This window comes from Pteropus vampyrus, unplaced genomic scaffold (genome assembly GCF_000151845.1).
Source record: "Pteropus vampyrus isolate Shadow unplaced genomic scaffold, Pvam_2.0 Scaffold139, whole genome shotgun sequence".
Classification (NCBI taxonomy): domain Eukaryota; kingdom Metazoa; phylum Chordata; class Mammalia; order Chiroptera; family Pteropodidae; genus Pteropus; species Pteropus vampyrus.
In genome coordinates, this window is record NW_011888920.1 from 122,773 (window position 1) to 146,745 (window position 23,973).

At 36.1% G+C, this 23,973-nt stretch overlaps 1 protein-coding gene across 1 annotated transcript; it reads right to left on the bottom strand.

Moving 5' to 3' along the window:
* Positions 1-12,695: 12,695 nt before the first annotated feature.
* On the bottom strand, positions 12,696-22,291 carry MMP13 (matrix metallopeptidase 13). The gene is made up of 10 exons (XM_011368107.2): positions 22,150-22,291; positions 21,820-22,061; positions 20,981-21,129; positions 20,677-20,802; positions 18,545-18,706; positions 17,060-17,177; positions 15,953-16,086; positions 14,760-14,919; positions 14,031-14,134; positions 12,696-13,355 (listed from the first exon to the last, which is right to left on the bottom strand). Exons 1-10 carry the CDS (start codon positions 22,267-22,269, stop codon positions 13,255-13,257), a joined length of 1,416 nt encoding a protein of 471 aa, XP_011366409.1. The 5' UTR covers positions 22,270-22,291; the 3' UTR covers positions 12,696-13,254.
* Positions 22,292-23,973: the final 1,682 nt, after the last annotated feature.

Here is a 23,973-nt window from a genome sequence, read left to right on the forward strand (position 1 = left end):
GAAGATGTCTGGCCAGTTTCTTTGGCCAGGAAAGTGGGATCTTATGTCATAAGCATGGTGACCCCTGTATGTGGAATGATTAGGAGAGGACAATGGAAATAGTAGACACAAAGAATGCAGTGTCCAAGACAAGCTCCAGGGTAAGTCATTTAGATTCACTTCATAGGCAACAAAAAGCCACTGAAGATTTTGAACAAAGACTAACTACCAGAGTGTCGTTTGGAAAGATCAGTTAGTAATCGTGTGGGGAAAGCACAGGATATAGAGAGAAAATGCGGAGGCTAGTGTAATTATCCAGGTAAGAAGTTATCAGGTCCTGATCTAGGGCTTAGGCAAAACCTTATTTCTATCCGTGGGAAACGGAAATAATAAGTTGACGAGGAAGGCATTTAGAACAGTTAGGCAACTGGTTGGGTAGAGGAGGGGAGAAAGAAGGAACTGTCGAAAATAACTCTGAAGTTTTGAATTTGTTTAATAATACCAAAAATAGTAATAGGAAATTCAAACTAGCTGTGGGAGGACAGAAAGGGAGAATTCTGCTTTGGACATAGTCACAATTCAAGATAGAAGGGGCCTTTCAATAATCAGAAACTGATTTCAAGACTTTATGTTTTTAATTTTAACACAGACACCTTTTCTTCACATGAAATCTTAAGTGAAAGTCCAAACGTCTAGCAAATAAAAATAAAACTACTTTTGTTAAGAATTGGGTAGGAGGGTACCAGAGCCTTCCCACTCAGGCCTCCTCTTATAATGTCCCTCACACTTATGCTTAATGGGGCCTCTTAGATGGTACATGGAAAATGGTTGGAAAAACAATGCTCCTTCTTTTACAAATGAGAAAATTTCTGTGCAAAGAGGCAAAGTGAATTGAATGAAAACCCCAATTTCCTAGTGCACAGTTAGTCAATGGAATGTTTAATGTGAGCCTGGCCTGGTGCTAGGTGCTAAGGCTACAACGTGAAAGAGATAGAGTCAGTCTGTCTTTACAGAACCTATATTCTAAACATACAAGTGATATATTCAGAGTGATAAGCTCTACAGAGGCAATAGAACAGACTGTTATGAGAGAGGGTAGCTAGACTGGAGTTGGCTAGGGGTAAAAGTAAGCAGGAGCCAGTTGTATGAAGAACCAGGGGAAGTGAGATCCAGGAATAGCAATTGCAAAGACCCCGAGGCATAAGTGAACTTGATATATTTAAAGAACAGAAAGGCACCAGTGTGACTGAATCGTAGTGGATAAATGAAGAGATAAATAGTATAAGATGACCAATGTCAGAAAAGCAAACTGGGGCCAATCATGCACCCTCTTGCTTTGTAAAATTTGGTGTGACAGCAAGATGTTTGAATGGAGAGGTCCAAACGACACTGGAAATTTGGATCACGATCAGGCCAGAGATACAGGTTTTAGAGGCAAATCTTCTTAGGGAAGAGCCATTTGAAGCTGTGGAAGTGCATCAGGCAGCCAAAGGCAGAGAGCAAAGAGAAAGGAAAAGGACTGATGAAAGAAACTTAGGGAACACTTACAGGAAAGAGCAAAAATTTCACAGAACTAATAGAGCTAAAAGAAACTCCAGTTAAGTGCAATCTCACAGAAGCCACGGATGCCATGATCTTCAAAACTGGGGATCATGTCAATGTTGTCGAATGCTTCTACCTCTCAAAGAAAAGTCAAAGACATGAGAGATAAAGATTCTTGGGCTTGGGAGCTAGGAAAACACAGCTGTCTGGACACCTGAAAGTACAATCTCCATAGTATGAACTATAAGATCTATCTTGTTTCAGGGCTATATTTTCTCTGTCAAGTTCGTACTGGCTTAGCCATCATGTAATAACAGAACTCTTCTAAATTTATTGGTAAAATAAATTTCTGGGATGATTTGGCCCAGTTTTCTACCTAAGGGATACCAACTGAAAAGTCAATAGGCTTTACAAAAATAGGTTTTGAAGGACAACTGAAAACTAAAGGAATGGAAAAAATATTTCTCAATATGAAAAATATGAAAGATACTCTTTCGTATGGTAAATCAGCTCTAAATGCAATGTGTACATTCATTCTTTCTTACTGATTGATGTCTATTATTTGATGAATCCTTGGGTTTAAATGTGGGGAGTATAAGGTATTTGTTCAGAGCGAGATAATTCAAACAGTTCCCAGTGATAGAAACTGAGCCCCCTCTGCACAGAGCTTAGCCCTTGAAGGTTGCAGAAGATTGTAGGAATGTTTGTACTCTTCCTGTTGGCCCATGCTGCAGGAAAACTGGACTAGATGATTACAGAATCTCCCTTGCCAAATGCACACACATACACACACCAAGACAACATATTCTACTTCTATACTGTTTAAATTGTGCCCTGTTTTGGGCAGACATGTTTCTCAAGTGTCCTTTGGGCACAGTAGTTTATAGCAGGATAAATATCTGCAAATAGTCTTTTTGTTGTCCAAGGACCCTCATTTCCTCCCATTTCCCCTTCCCTTTCTCCTTGCCCTTTTTAATTCCCAGATTCTGCTGGGCAAGCCCTCTTCTAGGTTAGTCAGTAAGTAGTACTTCATACACAGGTGTTTCTAAGTCAGAACAAGATCATGAACCTTGAAAGCTTTGTAGTCAACATGATCATCTCTGAAGCAGAATGACTGCCAGATTTATTCAAGGTCATAGAACTACCCCTGGCTTGAAAGTGATGTCACTCAGTCACCTCCTCACCAGAGGCAGGACTACAGGAACTGCCACCCATGAAAGGAAACACTGAAGTTGCCATCCTGTATTTCAGGTAAAGGTTGAGACTTCTCAGTGCCACAGAGACAAAATGAGCACCTGTCTTTCTTTTCTTAATTCAGTGATTGTCTGGACATTACAATAGAACTATACCACCCCAAAGAGCAGCTACTTAAGAAATCACTGGAACTTTTGCATTTTCATTGAGGATGAGAAGGGAGGTAAATTGATTTCAGGGATCCATTATTTCCCAACCTCCTCTGTCCTCACCCACCAATTATGTTCCCAGCGGCCAGGGACTATATAAGTATTTACCTACTCTGCCATGCAAGGTTGTTTATTCCCTATTTGAAAGATTACATAGACCAAATAACTGATATTTTGTAACTCTAAGCTGCAGATTAACCAAATATGTCCTGGTACTTTTTGTTTAAATTTTTTGCTCAGATGACTTGGCCCGGTTTTCCACTTAAAGCTAATTTCAGTTCCTCCTTGAGAAATATACCAACAACCTCAGTAAACAGAATTAGTCTGCTATATACACTGAATTGCTGTTTAGTAAATGAGGAAGTTAAATTTAGTAAATTTAACCCAAACAGAGTTAAATTTTATTCTAAGAAATGTGGAAGACAATCTTATTAATGGTAATTTGCCGGTCTCTTTGAGAGACTCAACTATGACAATTAGTCTCGAGGGCACATACCAAGCTTGACTCAATTCTGATGATCATGATATCATGTTCAGTAACAGGCATTCAGCTAGTACAAAACAGTGCTTCCACAGGGTGTGTTTTTGCCTCCTGGGTCCAAAGTCTTAATTCTTCTTCACTAAGTAAAGAATCATCAGTGATTATACCACCAAAGGGAACACCTGAATCTATCTTCTTTCTTTTCCCAAAGAGGAGGAATTGGGAGTTACCGGCATCAACTGTCAGTTGGGGTTGGAGATGGGCAAAGAGATAGGTCAAGTATCTTCCAGGTAGTGTGAGACACTCACCCGTGGTGCTGTAAACTAAAGGTGTGGCCATATTGATGAGCCGACTATGGAATGACTACATCCACTCCATAGAGTTTCAAAACAATGGGTTTAGGGCCAGAAGATTTGGTGTTTTTGGCTATGCTATGAATTCTCAGAGTTGATTCAGTTACTGATGCAGAAATAGTCAGGCTCATTGTTGGAAAAAATGACTATTTTGTGCCTTAGCTGACTGGGTCATGTGGAATGGTTAAGTTGTGTAAGTATGGGGAAAAATAAGTTTTAAAAAGAGCTGAACACCAGCAGTTTTTGTCCCTGACCAGCCTGAGGATCCAGCAGGATTTTAGTCTCAGATGGGCTTTATCCCAAAGTGCAGTGCCTTGTCATCCCATCTAGTCCTTACCTTTCCTCGAGAGAAATCCCTGATAATTGATTGGATAATCTTCCTTGCAACTTAGAAGTCACTGGCCCTTTCCCCTAGGCTTTGTGGATACTGAGGAAATACAGATAAAATTTTACGCTAGCCTAAATAAGACATCTAGTAAAGAAAAACTATTTCCTCCAACAAGCCTTAAAATGTGTTTCCTGGACAGGTAATAATAAATCCTTTATTAGATATTCTTTCCTTTTCGCTGAACTGCTGTATTCCCATGCTAATATCTACAATCAGTTTGACTAGTATAAGAAATAACTAGATGGGCTTCACAAAGGGTAAAAGTTCCTTTTGATGCCATCACCCACACAGGACAAACCCTCTTTTGGCCCCAGAACAAAACAAAGGGAGTCAGGATTTGTTAGCTGTAAAGAAGTGGATGATTGCTGTTTTTATTTTTAATTCCAGAAAGCTCCTTCTTGGAATCTTTAAAACAGAATTTCATATTCTCAGGAAGAACAGAGAATATACAGTCATTGCCTAAACTGAAGAGAATTAGCTTTTAGATTGTGTGAACAGAGGAAGTAGTTAAGGATTACAGCTGTAAATTTGAAAGAATGACTTCAGCTACTGGTTTGTGGATGTGCTTCATGTCTCTTATTTAGTTACTTCCATCTCTCCATACTTCTACCACCCATGATCCAACCCCACCATCATCTTCAGCATTGTTGAAGTAGGAGCAATTATTTATTGAGCACTTATAGTGTGCCCAGAAGACTGCTAAGTGTTTGTCTTAGGGCATAGTTCCAGAGATACAAATATCTGGGCTCCAGTCCCAGTTCTAATACATACCGGTTAGGTATGCGTGACTTAAAACGTCTCTTAACATCTCTGTGCTTGGTTGCTCACTCATAAAATAGGAACAAAGATAGAACTTTTGTGACAATAAGTAAGTTAATACATGTAAAGCAATTAAATATCTCTGGCACATAGAAAAGTATAAATATTCATTACTATTATTATCAACCACATTTTAGAAATTTGATCTATAATTGAGACTCGGCGAGGCTGAGTCTCTCTGAGGGTTTCACACCAGTATCCCAGGAGGTATAATGTTTATAGATGGTTAGGTTACTTGTTCATATCATAACTTTGGCTCCAGTTTCTTCCCTGAAGACTCCCGGAGTAGCATGCTATCATCAAACTAATCCTCCTGGGGGTGGAGACTGTATATCCAGATGGCAGTGTGGTTTCCTCTAACAGCTCCTCCATATTCTGCCTTTGAAAGGAAATTAAAAACATTTGGTGGGCTAGAGTATTGAAAAGGACAAAGGAGTACCAGAGCTGGCTGTTGTCAAGAGGTCTAGGTTAGATTTGGAATACAGTAAAGATAAAAGGAGACTAATAGAATGAGAAAAATGAAGGGAGCTAACAGTTCCACACTTTTGAGACTCCGCTAGTTCTCCTCAGACTGCAATCTTTCAAGATACCTGTGTCCATTCCCTTCCTGCTCTGTCCCTTTTGGCAGCCACTGGCCACAGGCCACTACTGAGTACTGGAAATGTGGCTGGTCAGAATTGAAATGTTCTGTAGGTATAAAATACACACTGGATTCCGAAAACTTCATCAGGGAAACAGATTGTAAAATATCTCATTGATAATTTTTAAAAATGTAATTATATTCAAAATGATGATGTATTGGACATGTTGAGTTAAATGAAAATATATTATTTAACTTCATATTATTTGTTTCTTTTACTTTTTAAATGTGAACACTTTTTTAATTTAAAAAACTTTTAAATTACTTATGTGACTCGTGTTACATTTCCATTCAGAGCTGCTCTAGATCATGGGTATTCTGAATTCGCTGCTGCCACGGCCTGAATGGGCCTCTTCCACTAGCCACTCTACCAAGAATGGACCCCTCAGTGACGTGCATGCCTTAGTGGTGGCCAAAGGGGTCCTGGGTACAGAGGGTGCGGACGGATCTACAGGCTGGAGTGTCCACACACGTGGCTATGAGATCCCCTATGGTGCCGAGCAAAGCCAAGAAGAGGAAAAGAAGAAGAACCCACCCTCACAAGGGACAGGGACAGGTCTGGGCTCTGGGCAAAGGTGTTTTGAAGAGGTCAAAGACACGAATAGTTCTAGGAGACAACAATGAGAGAACTGGAAGGAGCAAAAGTAGTGACTGGTTTTTGCACTGGCAGTGTTATAGGTGGGGCTATAGAGTGGGTGCTCAAGTGCTGTGGAGATGCAGATCATTGTGGATGACAGTTATTTTCTTTCTGAAGAAGCCAACTTGAAGGCTGAGAGTGAGGAAGGGGAAAATATCAGATGTTTGGGATGGACCAAACAAAATTGAAATAGTTGTACGAATTTGTCTCAGTACTTATGTCTTCACTGAAGAAAGAGGCCAGCACATTGTCAATAAATAGTAGAAAAGCCTCTGGGCTGAGGCAAGGACCAGAATTTGAGGCTCTAAGGTCTGCCAAAAAGAAAGCAGGACACGCTGGATACCAAGGATTAAATATCAGGAACTCTCGCATAGGGAATAAAGGAAGGGTGTAGTTTGTAGCAAAAGTTGAGAAAAACACAGAAATCGAGTTGTCAAAACTGGATGCAAAGCCAAAGTTGTCCTGGCAAAGAAAATTTTTTACTGAGTCCCAAATAGTTGAGAGCTGTCTCCATTTCTCCTGACTAAAGTCAGTCAGGTTCAAGCAACCTTGACTGTAGGGAGAGGATGGCTAGCAAAGGCTGAGAATCTGGTAGGGCCTGGCAATTACCCAAGACATCATAGACATACCAACTCTGCTCCCATCAGGTTAGTGGCTTTCTTATGGTAGAATTAGGTGTATTTCAGGACCCCTGATACATAGTGGATGTCTAAACACATAGTGTCTTGGCCTGAAGAAGAGAGTAGGAGAGCTGATAAACTGGCAGAAAAAAAGTGGGATGATTTTTATGGTCCAGCCTCTAACATTATTATATGGTCTTAGATCGTTTCTTCTCTCTTGGCCTGGTTTCTTATTTGTAAAATGGAAGACTTGAATCAAATGACCTAATTGGTTCTTCTAATTATTTGGGGATATGGTGTCATATCCCCGAACTCCAAATTGGCCACACTGAAAGATTTCAGGAGATGTTTTGAACTTAAATGTAAATGTCAAGCAGACGCATATTACGCATACAGAGAATATAAGATAATTCTAGTAAAAGAGCTCTGCGTTCTTAATTCATCTCCCAGTTAATCTCACATAATGCCAGGGTGATTTTGTTGCCCAAGTACTCTGCTTCCATTATTATTGCTGCAAAATATTGCCCATGATTTTGCTTCCTCATTACTCTGCTTCCTTGGCCTTTATTTTATCTTGCTGTTATTCAAACCATAAATCAATTTAGATATTCCCTATGAAATTGGACATACAACTACTTAGGAGTATATATTTATTAAAGGACGAAGCCTGATAAGCCAATTCGGAAAAGTGGGCCTGGCTGGAGGAATTGCTGGTGCTGTGTTTCAGCCCTCTGCTCAGCTCAAAATAATCCAAGCCAGAGTTTGCCAGAAACAGAGCCAGCATAGGCATAAGCGTACACATTGTACCCCATGTGTTCAGAGGTACTTAAAGCTCACAGAACTCCTTTTTTCTTGTGTTGCTTTAGAAGCAATGTCATGAACCACTGGGCAGTCATTAAACTGAGGAACAGGCTGGCTAGGGTGGACAGCCAGAAAGGCCACACCTTTAACCACAGAAAGCAACACTCCTTTTCAGATGGAATTGGAAGGCTCACGTGAACTGTTTTGCTTATGACCTATGCTGTGCTAGCTTTTAGTGCCCAGTCTATTAAAGGAAAAAGAAGGTTGTCAAGAAAAAGAAGGTTACTGGTATAGGTAAATATTAAAAAATAAATAAACCAAAACACAGTTTTAGTTACTAATTTTAAATCTTTTTGGCATAGCAGATAGGTACATAGCTAAAGATGCTAGGATAATGTCCTTTACTCCAGCTTAAAGCTATGAAAATGGAAACAGCAGCATCTTCACTTGTGAAGAACTAGGGCATAATTTTGACAATTAAGGCATAATTTTGACAATTTAAGTCAGATAAGACATCATGATAAACTCTTAAAAAATGGCCACACTGTGGGTGAAAACCCAGGACATCTTTGATTTTCCAGAGGTCATTAATAGGTATAGTCCAATTTGAGTCCCTATGAGCAGTGGGGTAGAACAAAGCCAAGAAATTCTAAATCAGCACTTCAGGTACCCTAGAATGTCAGGTATAAAAGTTCAAAAAAGTTAGAAAAACTGAGCCATGTAAGAACAAACTTTGGAAACCTTAAACCTTCTTTTCTTCTAAACTTGACATTGTCTGCAGGTAGTAGGCCTGGTAATTTGGGGTTTTCTTCCCTCTTGCTGCTGGCTAGTTTGATTTTTCTTTAGAGAGCAATTTTGTTCTTCTCTGTGCGTTGTGTATTTTGTGGTTTACGGTGGAGTTTGTCACCCAGAGACCAGTGATGAGTCACAGCCTCAGCTCCAAGGGGCTTGCTGTAGGTCTTAGTGGCTTGAAATGACACATCATCCTGACTCTCACTTCCATGAAAGAAGCATTATAGTTGAGAAGATAAGTAACAGGGACACACATGTGGCTAATAAATCTGGAACAAGCTGTTCTTGAATTTTTTAGCTGTTAAACCTTATTTGAAAGTTAGTGGCATAAAGTCAGGAATTACACCATGTGGTCAAGTTCCTCATCCCTACATTAAAGAACAAAGTACTGGTTTTGTGACTTACTTGAATTAGCTGAACCGTTCACTTAAAAAAGTATTGCTAGTGCCACCTAGTGGAACTATTGTAAATCTCACAGCCTTGAGATGAATACGTAAAATCAAGGTATTTTCTGTGACTGAGACTTACGGTTGGGAGATAGTTATGATGGTTGTCTTTCCGTGAAGTCTGTGATGTATGTTTTGGCATTTTTATTCTGACATGAGGATGTGGATATCCAGGACGCTATTTTTAATTTAACATGAAAGATCTCGCAGGATAATTTCAGGGGCAAAATTTGTTATACTAACATAAGGTCTTGTCGATTGCTCCTATTTCAAAAACGTTTGGACTATTGGTTCACTTTCAGGGATTTTTCAAAAGTTTCATCCTCATTATCCAATAAAGAGGCTATTAGCTGCAATTCAACTTGAGGGCAGTGCATTTGCCTAGGACATTTGCTCTGGTAAATGCGCTCCAACATTTGTGGACATAGTATTACTTCTCATAAAACATTCATTTGGTCTCCTCACATAATTTGTGAATAGAATAACTGTTTTTTAATTGTGTAACATATTTCATTGCAGATTCTATGAGGACCAACTGCTCAACTCATAATGAGCTCTTTTTAAATACCACCCTCACTCCCCATTGGTAAGCTCTAAATTGACATTTAATATAATTTGAATTCAGTGTTCTGGCCCATAGTGGAAGAACACAAATTCACATAACACCAATCAGATAGGGAATTTAGAATTAATATTGGGGCAGAGATGGGAGCCGGGAAATAATGCTGACTATACACCTCTATCTAGTTATCTATCTATCTATCTATCTATCTATCTATCTATCTATCTATCTATCTATCTATCTATATCATCTACCTATACATCCATCTATGAGAAACTATGCATGCAAATGATAAACAATAATGAAAACTTTTCCGAAATCAAGTTAAACATTTAAAAATAAGAATAAAAGAAAGTAAGTGAGGTTCCATGTTCAGCAGTGTTTGGAAAACCTTGTTCAACAAAGCTAAATATCTTCTTTACCACAAGACAATTTGTTGCCTTTAATATAGTATGCACTTGAATGCACTACGAATCTTCTGGAAGAAGATGTTGAACAGTATTCCCCAAGATCTTACCAGGAAAATTTGAGGCCCCATTAACACCCATGTAATCTCTGTCAGAAAAGATATTACAACAAGTACTCTTTAGACACTCCCCAAGAGGCTGTGGGAACTGAGGGACCTGAAGTGCTTGTTAAAACACAGATTTCTATGTTCCAAGCTAGAGTTTCTCATGCAGTAGGTCTGCAGTGACACAAAAGGTACATTCCTAACAAATTCCGAGGTGATGCTTAAAACCGTTGGTCTACAGAACACATTTGAGAAAATGTTCTAAAACAACCTTTCCTATGCAGAGAAGAAATAGAAACCATCCACCTGGAGTCTTCCTGACAACTTAGTCATCCACTTGAGACTAGCACTGGGGACAGTGAGTGGCCTTTGACCACACCAGGACAATTCACTGCCAAGCAAGAGGTCTCTTCACTGAGGAAGCACATCCCCAGTGCTCTTACAGAGACAGATGCTGATGTCTCAGAATAAAGTGGAAAAAGCATCCATATATTCTAAAAAATTAATAAATGTTTCCATCAACTGACTCAGTTACCAAGAGCTAGATATTCACATGCCAATCCCTAGAATGATCCATGTTATTTTTGTTTGTTTTCTGTTTCATCAATTTATATTTGGCATTGAAAAGATAGGGAGAACATGGTTGAATCTAGGGGGTTCCCTGGTACAATTTACTCATGCCCGTTCTGCTAAAATCATTATAAAACACAACCATAACTCTTTACTGGACTCCAACAAGTCCACCAGTCTGGAGGGATGAGCCTGAAACTCTTTCCCCGATTCCCATTCACTGCTTCAGTTCTCCTAACTTTTGATGTTAGCTTGGGTATCTCTTTTGTTGCGAAGCCTTTCTTGAACCACCCTCCTGTGTCTCTCCCCCAATATACACAGTAGATAAATTCTCTTATAAAGTCTCTCAGAGAACTATGTTTCTTTTCTTTATCACAGTTGTAATTTGTACTTATTTGATTAATATCTGTCTCTCTAGCTGGAATGTGAGCTCCAAGAAAATAATGAGGTTTTGCTCTTCACTGTATCCCCAGTATCTACTTAAGTTCCTGACACAGGATAGGTTTTCAATTAATATTTATTAGATAAATGGATGGAAGGATGGATGATGGATGCACTGTGCTCTACTCCCATAGAAAACCTTAGAAATCAGAATTCTAACTAAATTGTTAAAAAAGATGAAAAGTGCATGGATTGATTTTGGCGGGGTGCATGAGGAGAAAGAAATCAACAGTCCTCTGCACCCATGGCAAGTCCTCATTCCTCCCTTGAAAAAGCATTTAATTTGCTGATTTTTACTTGCTTTGTCTCTACAGTGGAATATAAGCTCTTCAGGGGTAGAGATCAAGTTTTTCTGGTTCATCTCAACATCTTAGATGTCCACATCTAACAGACACTTATTAAACATTTGAGGATGGGTAGTGCCTAGGAAAACAGAGGGGATCTAGTATCTAAAGCTCAGTGGACCTGATGTTCTTAGATAGATAATGTTAGCCTTCCTCATTAGAGTTCCCTGCCTCCCCATATTTCCCCAACCTCACCAAAGCTGCTAATCTTCTTATTTTAAACATCAAGAAGGTAAAAAGGTTAAAGAAATTAAATGACCTGCCCCAAGTCACAGGCAAAGTGCATGGCAGAGTAAGCATTAAAACTCAATCTTCCTAACTCCAGGTCTATTGCTCTTTCTACTTCATTACCCAATAATGCTTTCAGTAGGGAAGATTCTAAGGAACCCATGGTCTCATTCTAGGGAAGCCAGCCCAGAAAGAAGGGGTGTCTAAGCACTAGGCTGACCAAACTCTATCAAAATTTTAGCTAACACAGCCTGCTATAACCAATTCTAAATTGAGATTAGTTTTCATACCAAAAAACAAACGAAACAAAACAAAACTGAAATATTTAGTGAACTACATTCACCAAGAAACATTGGCAAGAAAAAGGAATAATTTAAATAGACTCTTTGTTTAAGGAAGCTTAAAATACATTAAAAGACAAAACATACCATATAACACTGTCTGTTGAAAATATCTTTTTTATTATAAACAATATAAACACACTTCCTAATACACTATGCAAATATAACACACTTTCTTTTCTTTGCCTGTTTTTATAAACAAGATTCTCAGCACAATGGTTTTTCTCTCGATGGTCATTCACATATTCAAAAGTGCCAAGTGCCAGGCACTGTAAAAAGTACTAAGAGATTTTGAAAAAGAATGAGAAAGAAAAAGACACTGTTCCATGCTCTCAAGAGGACCACAATCTATTTATACTGTTTTCTTTATTTTAGATGTCTCTGTTTTCACATAGACCCTTCCAATTTATAAGATATATTTTAGTCTATGTCAGTAAAAAATAGACTATATATCCAAGGTAAACTGGGTAATTAAAACAATTATCTTGATAAAATAGGATAAAAACACTACTTTGAGTCTTAATCAGATAATTGATGAAAACGTGATGCTGTGGTCTTGGATCATTTTGATAATAATTTTAATATTTTACTTTGATATTTTTGAAAGACTTGAAATATTTGAATACAGAGATTGTCTCTATCTTTTATAAATATGCAAAGAAATATTTGTGTTCTTTAAGAGTATAGCCCTTGAGACATTGTCAAAGTGAAAATTAAATAGAATCCAAAGGCCATGTCTAACATCCTCACCATTAGTCTCTGTTTCCTATCTTTAATGACATCGATATGTCCCTTAGTGTCTATATGAAAAGGTACATGTACATGCAAATATTTTCAGTGCAAAACCCAAATTATTTTTTTGTGAAGTTGTTTACAATATAGTTATTATAGACATTTCCTTTTGGTTTATCTTCATTCATCTATGGTTACCATATGCTCCCCCAAAATTCCATTTTTATGCTATTTTGAAATTTCTGACCAAGATAACTTATTAATTATATAAATGCAATTTATTTTTATGCCTTTACAAAATTTTCTTATAAATATATTAGAAATTATGCTAATTCTCTTTGACAGACCATATATTTCATTTTCGATGTGGGAAATATTGCCAATTATTGCTTCTGTATAGCATACAAGACTTAGGTGATCCTTAGAGATACTGAATTTCATTACTTTAAAATTCAATGTGGTTCCAGCCACGCATAGTTATATAGATATTACATATTCAAAGATAACTTACTGAAGCTTGTTCACAGAACTAAGCTTTCTCCTGATACCTCTCCCTCTCCCATACCCTAAGAGGTATTATCCCAAATGTCCTCCAAGACTTAAATAACAATATTTAAAAGACACTTAGCACCACAAAAGGGAATTTGCTGGCATGACACGAACAATACGGTTACTCCAGATGCTGTATTCAAACTGTATGGGCCCATTGAAAAAATAGATATAACCTGCAAGAAAAAGATCAAAAAAGAAAAATTTGAGTTTGAAACAATAAGGGTTTCTCCAGCTAACAGTATAAATCTATTCTGTTAGATCCCACACTTTTTTTTTAACATGTTAACATTTATCTTACTTATCTTTATAAACCCTACTAATGTTTTAATATATTGCTTGTAGCTTAAGGAGGGAAAAAAGGTCTAAAGTTTCCCAGTTTTCCTAAATTATCACCTCAAATTAGTTGTCTTTGTCAGGAGTTCCTGTTTTGCTACTTGAAGTATTGATATTCATTATTTATTATAAGTTAGGGATAATATCTCTTCATAATTAAAGTAAAAATCATTATATAGTTATGATGGCCATTGTCTTCATATATAAACTACTCCCCATTCTATCTCTGACTTGAATTATGGCAATACTCTGCATCCTGGCATCTTTAAGCATAATTTAAGATAGTGTTTAAGGTTTGCATCTTTTATTTGAAGAATTAGTAATCATTAAGTAAAATTCTCATTTATTCTAAGCATATTATTTTTCGTTTGCCATCCATGCAAGTAGTCACACAGGAATGACTTAACTGCCATGCATTTATTAGCACATCGAAGTCCTGTACGAAAGTCCTTTATAAGGGAGATGATTTTGAGGGGCTACAGAAGCCCTCCATTAAGTGCAATGAAACTAGTTACCATTTTTCTCGTAGACAGCATCTACATTATCACCAACACCTGGAAAGTCCTCTTCTATTAGTCTGGGGTAGTCTTTATCCATCATATGGTTAGTATCATCATAGCTGTTTAATAAGAAAAATCTCTTAAGTTTTTTAGAGATTACCTTAGACATGATACGATAAATATAATGACATGTTTCAAAATTGATGTTTTAAAATTTTAAGTCCATTTAAAACATCTGGTAACTTTTTAAAATAAGGAATTATGATACTGAGTGTATAGTGGATGCTTGGTATTTTTTGACTTGCCTAAAGGCCATATTTGCAAAGACAGTTACAAGCTCATTTTCATTTCACAAAATGCATATTTATTATAAAAGTATGTTATTAGGAGAGTGTTCTTAGAGTAAAATAAATATATGTTTATGTATTGAATAATTCTCTACTGATCTCCCACTCCATGTAGAAGAAATAATTTTAGCATAGTTGGGATACAACGAATGACTAAGATAAAACAGTGTCTCAGAAGAGGTGAGAATTATATGTATGTATGTGTATTTTTAAGAAGCTTTGAGAATTAAATCTCTGTCCGAGGGAGCTGCCTGCAGGAACTGATACAGAACAGAAATTAATATGCTGCATGTTAATAATGCATGAGATAATAATTTAAAATAGCAATAAGAGCCATTTGAGACTCACTTTGCCTGTATGACACAAGGTGATGGCTCAGTAAATATGGCTGCCATACCTCCAGACCTGGTTTCCCGAGAAGAAGAGAGTCTTCCTTGTATCCTCAAAGTGAACAGCCGCACTTATCTTTTTCACCTCTTTTGGAAATCCTAGTTCAGATATTTTTTTGGGATAACCTTCCAGAATATCATAGCCATTAAGAGCCCAAAATTTTCTGCCTAGAATAAGTGAAAGAATGGTTTTATTATTTAAGGAAATCTATTAGGACTCACATATGTAGACATTTACTTTAACAAAGAAAGACATACATTTAGAAATAAATGTTTATGAAACATAGAAATACGAGAATTTTTCAAGCAAAAATAGAATTTAAGATCCTAATTTCCTAGTTAAGAGTATAGCCAATCAAATGTAATAATTAATTTGGCAATTTATTACCTCTGAATATTAAATATGGAGCTGAGTGAAAAATACATTAAGATTTCTATATGGATAAACAGCACCATAGAAATAGTAAATTAGACCGAAAACTCAAATTTGATATGCCATCAAAAGTTATTTCTGTCTTTAAAAATAACTTTCATATAGCATTAATTATAATAATCAAACAATAGAAACAACGTCAGTAGAATGCTATGTAACCATTATAAATTATGATCATGAAGATGGAGTGACAATTTGGAAAACTTTTCATAATTTTATGCCAAGGGAACAAGTAGAATATTAAAATGTATATACACTATGAATATAAATATTTAAAAATATATATTACATATTGTGAAGGACTAAAAAAGAAAGTGAGAAAATTAAATATAGTAAATTAAATTTTCGGATAGAGGAATTATGAATAATATTTTTTAACTTTTCAAAATGTACATTGTTATAATGTTTGCTTGGCAAATAATTTTTAAGAGGAAATAAGAGAAAAAAGTGATTGCTATGAAACAAAAAGTGGGTATTTATCATGTATATTTATCATATACATGATATATTTATCATATACATGATAAATACCCACTTTTTGTTTGTATACCCTTATATATTTATCTTAATAATGTAGACTTTCTACTTGTCAAATCTGAGGATACTTGGTAGACAGTTTCAGGTGCTTTCTGTTTTCCATTTTGTTATACTTAGTTCTTATGTACATTTTCAGGAGTGATTATTTTACCAAGTCTCTGGTAGCATCAAGTTCATGTTCATCATTGCCTTCCCTGGACTTATGGGAGGTCTTACCAGTGGAAGGCTTACCTCTAAAGATGAAGATAAGGTCATGGGAAGGATGCTCATATGCAGCATCAATGCGGTTGGGAATTTCTGGCCAAAACGATTTTGTTAAAAAGAGCTCCACATCAACCTGCTGAGGATGCAGACGCCAGAAGAATCTAACACAAAAATAAAAATATAGTTTTCTGTCATTTTTGTAAGTGCAATATTTCTATCCTGCTAGCCACCTCTCTACATCAATGCAGGTAAGTTAGATAAAACCATTCTCTGTCACCTGTGAGGGGGAAAATATTTCCATTTCCCTTTAAATGCCAGTTAACCAAGTATTACTATCCTAACCTCCGCTTAAAGCATTAAATTTTAAAGTCTCAGAGCCTTTGTGGAGGCTCTAAGTCTTTTGTGGATTGAGACCATGACTTGCTCAACTTTGCCTATCTTACAACTTTGCCTATTTACAAGGCAAGCAAATGTGCCAGGCCACTATGTAGAGCTCTGGAAAGAAAACATGAGTTACATAAACTATGTCATCCAGGATCTCATGGCCTGGGGAAAGTGAATGAGAATATACCTGGAATACAATGCAATAGAGGAGATGGGAATGGTAATGGATCACAGATGAGGAAACAATTAATTGATGAATCAATAAATCAGCAAATATAAGCATATTGAAATAAAAAATTAATATTTCATTTCTTGTTACCTACAGGTTTAGTTTGTAAAACCCTCCTTCTCTCATATTCCAACATATGTACCTAGTGCAAAATCTTTCACACCAAAAGGAATTCATGTGGACATTGAGAGTTATATGGTAATTGATTTTAATACTTATGTGTTTGTTAAGGAAATAAATTAGATTTACATATTTATTTGGTTATCTTAATAAAAACTTAATAAAGACTATAACCAAAGATGTTAAAAAGCTGAACACTGACAAAATTATTCATCGAAAAGTAAAATGTTTATCTATCAGTCATTTATTTCATCTGAAATATGTAAACAAACTGCCCCAATTCTATTATTTTCACTATTAACTTCACCTTTCTAAGTTTGACTGGATGGTTTGACAATTTGTAGACACAGCCTCACAAATATTTGTTACAAGCAGATTTTATAAAATAATATCAAGAGTACCTGTCTTTAAAGATTATTGTTTCTCCTCGGAGACTGGTAATGGCATCAAGGGATAAGGAGGGGTCACATTTGTCTGGAGTTTTGGGATGTTTAGGGTTGGGGTCTTCATCTCCTGGACCTGTAGGCATTAAATGAATGAAAGAAGTTACTGAGCATGTGATGACTTGATCCTGCTAATGGAGAGTAGGAGAGGGTTTCTTCCAAGGAGGGCAGTAAGTCCTATTGCTCCTACATAATGATCCAAATACGTGTAATCCTGCTTCCTTGCTCCAGTGTTATCAAGGTCTTGCAGGTGGTACTGCCCCTTCTGCTTTCATCCCTCAAGATCTCTTGATATTCATCTCAAGTACAAATTAGGTTTCTTTAGGATGATGATAGAGATGGAGTGGAGACTTTGAGGAAACTTTTCCCATGTTTTGTGCAACCTCGACAGTAGGCTCTTGAGAAACACATTCCTCTTAAAGCCATTTCTGATGGCACATCATCCCTATGGGAGGTCTCATCTTGGCTCTTTCTCTTACCTATCTTACCAGCCATCAACATCAGCTAATGTTGCTTCACCACTTTATCAGCGCAGCTGTATCTGATAAACTGTGACTTGCCGCTTGCTTATAACTTTTCTACCAGAGCACATGAGTGCAAAAGGGGTGCAGAGCAGAATAACAATTCTGAACTGCTTTCTCTACTGAGTTCATATCAGTTCTATCATCAAGTCTCTGTCACAATATTGTAGAAATCATAAAAATTGCAAAATATTTGTTCACACCCACACTAGTTGCAGATTTTATAAAATAATATCAAGAGTGAATTTAAATCCAGAGGGAAAATAATGGTCTGGGTGACATGAGCAAGTTTCCTTAGCCAGGTGTTCTTGAAGTGTTTACATTGATGACTGTGCACTGTGGCTTTAACTCTATTTATGGCAGGTAAATTTGCTTGCTTGGGTTTAAGTTTAATTACTGTGTAAATATTATTGAAAATTTGGAAGGATAAAAAGGAAAAGATTCTTACGATGGTCACTGCAAATGTTGATTAAAAACTACTGCAGGCCACTCGAATGGTTTCCACTCTGGCAAACTAGAGTGCATGAAAGAATAACCAGAATTTATAAAAGCTACTTAAGGTCTCACTTTTACCTTCAGCTGTAGATACACTATTTAAACTCTACAGAGCTTGGCTTCTTCACTGGTTAAATGGAAATTAAAGAATTTTCCTTTCTTATGTCAGGGGTGTTTTGAGGGTATTGAATATACCTTGCCATGTATAAAGTACAAATATGAGGACTTATATTCTGCAAAAATGTTGAAGAACAGAACATTTCTATTACAGCAGGTAGTTTGATTTGGAAAGAAAAAAACGAGCATGTATTCCCAGGTTTTAATTACAAAACCAGGAGAGCAATATTGATCATGGCAAATTCAGTGATAATTTAGAAAATAAATGTATAAATATATTCTGCTTTTAAACTGACAGATTAAGAGTTACCATAGAGAGACTGGATCCCTTGTACATCGTCATCAGGAAGCATAAAGTGGCTTTTGCCAGTGTAGGTGTAGACGGGAAACATGAGCGCTCCTGGGTCCTTGGAGTGGTCGAGACCTAAGGAGTGGCCAAACTCATGGGCAGCAACAAGAAACAAGTTGTAGCCTATAAGAAAATAAAGAAACAATGAGAAAACAAGATTCTCCAATGACTAATTAATGGAAGGGATGTTATTTTCCTCATCTATTTTTTGTCATCATTTCTCTTTCTTTGCTATTTTACTCATTTTTTAAAATTAATATTCAGTGGCTTGAAGGAAGATTCAAAAGTTGATTTAATCTTTATAAATAATTTAGTGCTCTCTTTGATTATAGCTGCCTACACAATTAGAATATCAACAGAATGCTCTCAAATAATTAGCAACCAATAAGAAGTTGCGGAGAAGACACTAGTAATCCTGACTTGTTCTTTATTTTCCCAGATCAGGTGGGGGAAAGCGAACAGTAATGATCTTAAAGGAAAAGTCATGGAAAATCAAGTAAGGGTTCATATATAGGATGCTGCATAGAACATCATCTAAACAGGAGGCAACATCCAAAGAGATGATAACCAAGTGTGGAGGATAACCAAGTAGATTCCCAGAGACCTTAACTAAATAAGGTCTCTGGGAATCTACTTGGGAACAAATTCTAACCAAATGATTCTTTTCAGAAAATTCGTAGACACTAGAGTTCAAAGAAACAGAAATTCTGATTGGTCATCTTTCCTCTACTTTAAAAGACTACTGTGATTCATATTTACATTATTTCCTACAGTCATTCTTTTTACCAATTTCTGAGCTTCCTGATACTACTATTTTAATTGGAAAAAGATAAAAAGTAAAAGAAAAAGAACACATCATGAAAGCTGGAGTCAGTGGTTTCAATTTAACTTTAAATATCCTTTGCTAACTAACATAGCGTACGCATGAAGAAAATGTATAATTAAGTTAGTATATTACGCAGACCATAAGAGCAATCAAAGTTCACATAATCTGAGCAACAAGTAATTCATCATTGAAATGACTAGTAATGGATACCATTTTTGGCATTCAGCTGAAAAATTAATTCTGATTTGTTTGTGGATATTTTCATTCATTTCAATTAAATATTTTGAATCCAAAATTTATGCAGAAACTTAAAAGTCAGGTGTATTGTGACTCTACCTTAAAAATACTATATTTTATTCTTTACTCCTAAAACCATCTTTACATGTTAAATATGCAGAACATAAACAAATTGGAGGCGTTTCCTTCCGAAAACAGATTGGAGGCATTGGAGTTGAGGTATTGATCATTCAAGGTCTAATTTTACTGTTCAGAAAAATAATCCTTTTAATTTAAATAAATAATAAAAATTCTCTATTTATGAAGACTACCCTTAGTTGTCACAACTAAGGGTCAACACAGCTCCAAAGTTAAGTCCTAGTTGGAACAGTCTGGTTTTTCTTCTGAAATTAACATTCCCAATTCTTTTGACCCTTGAAAATTCAACTGCTGACTGAATTAACATCTAGTTTCATTTTTCTCTTGTAAATACAAATTTCATATGGTCTATTTCATGCTGTTTGGAGTAGTAAGACATTATCTTGATTTATTAGAGTGGTATTTATAAAATCCATGATATAGATAAGACTGAAACAGGTAATTCATATAACAGGGAAAAGAAATTTGACTGGACTTGTTCCATTGAGATTTCTGCTTGGGAAAAAAAAAAAGAAAAAAAAAAACTATCTCAATTCACATCCAACTCATCTATGACCTTCATATTCAGCCCTAATAAGTTTTAGATATATATTTTAATAAACTGTACTTCCTTAACAGGCCAAAAGGTATCCACAGTAACAACACCTTGGTTGACAGAAAGACAGTATCCCTCAAGTAACTAAACTAATAAATATTGCTCACTTTTAATGTTTCACATTGGTTTGTAGAAATGTCACTTGTAGAGACTAGTAAGATAAACTTTTACATTTTTTTGGTAAATATAATCAAATACCTAATATAATTCATAATATGCTTCTTAACTTCTCATCAATGGGTTCACTGTCTAATCTAATCTAGTAATCATCGATTATATCTTTATAAGAAATATTACCTTTGGAACTACTTGTCCAAGTTTCATCATCATCAAAATGGGCATCCCCTCCATAATTTGGCCCAGGAGGAAAAGCATGAGCCAGCAGACCAGATGGTCCATCAAATGGGTAGAAGTCTCCATGCTCTACACATAAAAGCAAGAGTTAAAAATATAATTATACTCAGTAGTGCCTAGCACAGGTGGTTGGTGAGTTTTTGTTGAATTCTGTAAAACACAGTGAATGACTTTAGAAAGGAATAAAAGATGGAACTAATTAGGAACAGAATATAAAAATATTTCAAAAATGATTTCGCATCATTACCTTTAGTTCCAAAAGAGATCATGATATCAGCAGTGCCATTGTGAAGTCTGGTAAAATTCAGAGGTGTCACATCAGACCAAACTTTGAAGGCCTTTTTGAATGCCTTTTCAACTTCAGAATGAGTCAGATCAGGGGTATAATTTACAATTCTATTCAACAGAAAAAGGTTCAATTACATTTTTAGAAGGTGAAAGCTATTTTAGAATGTACTTTCTTGGACTACTGCTTTTCAACTCAAAATGCAATGGCTTCTCTGAAAGTTCCACTTGAGGTCCATTGTTTTAAAGATCTTATTGATTATTATGTCACACAAAGAAAAAAATGAAGAATTCAATCAGACATCTTAAGTATCTCCAAATATATGACCATTTGGCATTTTAAATTTAAAGTATCCAGATGTTTAAAAGAAACGTATAGTGCATGCTAAAAGTTTAGCGTTGCATTGCTATAGTCTAAATAAATGAAATAGTTCTGTAAAGTTCCTAGAGTGGAACTCTCCCTTTTTAGCATTGTTATAACAAATATGTCTGACGTACTACATTTGCAAATTTTGTTAAACCTACTTTTCTATTTTGATTCATATCTAAAAGAAATAGTTTGACATTTCCAATGAAAAATAATGCTAAGTTAACATAATAATTGATGTTATAAGACATTTTCATCAACAGTCATAAAGTTATCCTGGACTTTCTTAATTTAATAGGCCTTAAATGTTTAAGGCCTATTTTTTAAAATGAGATCATACATGTTCTGTCACTCGTAGCTCATGCTGAAAATTAGACATCTAATACTATGAATAAAGACTAACAAATGTTAAAGAAAGATAGCCTATAATTTACCTGTAGGTTAAATTCATTTTGGACCATTTGAGAGTTCGAGGGAAAACATTGTATTCACCCACATCAGGAACACCACATCTTGGTTTTTTCATGATGTCTAAGGTGTTATCATCAAGTTTGCCAGTCACCTCTAAGCCAAAAAAAGACTGCATTTCTCGAAGCCTGTCAGCCATGGAGCTTGCTGCAGTCTTCTTCTGGATGCCAGCAGGATTCAGGGGATGGTAATATGATTTAAGGTAGTGCTAGAAAAAAGATCAAAATGACCTGCTTTTAGAAGAGAAGGGTATTTATAATGTATAGCACACCATTGAGATTGGCAAGATACTCTACCTCTGCAAACTGGAAATCTTCCTCGGACAAATCATCATCATCCTCATCATTGAGAAGGGGCAGGGACCAACAATGAGTCCAGCTCAAGAAGAGGAAGGCAGCCAGGACACCTGGGTTCATCTTGAATGGTTGTGCCTGGAGGCTGCTGCCTTTCCACAGAGGAGTACCTTTACTTTTATAGGCCTATGATGGTGAGTCATCATTTATGGACATGTTTCAACTTCCTAGTCAGTTAAAGGTAAACATGCTTACATGGCGACTTTTTTTTTCCTCCCAAGAAGTGTGGTTTGTGGTAGAATTTGAGGGAAATACAAAATGAGGGCATCTCTCATTTCAGCAGGGTCTGAAAAACCATCTGGCAAAATAAATGGCCTCAGTATATTTATGGATACTGTGGGAAGAAACAGAGAGTAATAAACTTTTCACTTCATTTGGCAAAAATGTCTTTCTGGTGGAAATCAGCTACTTTTACTTTTTCAGATAAGAATATCAAGATAGTGCCCTTACTTCCATAAAAATAAAACTAGTCATATCTCCAGAATTTATGACCTGGTGAGTTCTCCATTTCACTTTCTCTAGAGTGACTATGGAAGGAAATATTATATCTACCCGAGGGTCATGTTATTGGACCAGGACCAAGCTCAGAGACTCAGCAGTATCATAGCACATCCACAGGATTGAATGATGTGGTTGAAATTTAAAAGCACTCACTGTGACCTCTCAACAAACATGGAATCTTGCATGAATTCCCCATAGGTGAAGGACACAGTAGAAGAATATATCGGAATAAAATATACTGAACTACAATACAATGACTAACATATTAAGAAATTACTACATGCTGGGCTTAAAACATATCCTATTTAAGCCCTATGAAGTAGGTACTATTGGAAAGCTTGTTTTCACTTCACATATGAGTAATCTGAGACACAGAGAAGTCAAATACTTGTTTAAGGTCATATAGTTAATAAATGGCACTATCAGGATATGAATCCAGGCCAGTAAACTCAAAACTTCATGTTCTTAACCACCATCCAATATGACCTCTACCCCATCCATTCTCAGATATTTTCTTAAAAACTGGGCTGCTTATTTCTTACACCTCTGGGAGTACCCAGGAAAACTAGGACTTTAGGTAAGCACATAGCCAATTTCAAGTTTCTCAATTTTTATTTTCAAGTTTTTTAGTAAAAAAAAAAACTTAGGAAAATAGTCCTCTTGGCACCTCTTGCCTATTATTCCTTTCAGAACTTCACACATTTCATATCATCAGATTAGAATGCTGTTTTGGTCCCTCACAGGTATAAATGAATAGAGCCTTGTGGGCCATCATTTTCAGATTTATTGAATAATTGAAATTGCAAGTTAATTTCAAGAGTCAGAGAGAAACTCGGGTCAGGAACATATTAAGACAAAGAAAAAGAGCATGAATGCAGATTAGGGAAGGTATATCCCAACATGTGGGTAAAATGCTATAATCTAGATTAGCCAGTACCTCAGAGAAAACCATAAAAGCCTATGAAATATAAGCAATCAGTTGAAGGAAACCTATTATGCTTTTATACAAAATAGAGCCAAATAGATCCTTACAATAGATTATTTCCAATGAGTTCAAGCTTAGATTTAGGCTCAATCAGCAATGTTGAACAATAATTTGTTTTAAGCCTCCTCTGTGTATAACATTTACTTTTGAGATTAAGTGAAAATTATCCAAAAGTTTGATTCATCTATTAAGCTTATAGGAAATTTGTTCATAAGAAAGTTTATAGAAAATTTGTTCTAAGAGAGCATTTTGTTTTACCAATAAATTTTCATAACCTTTTA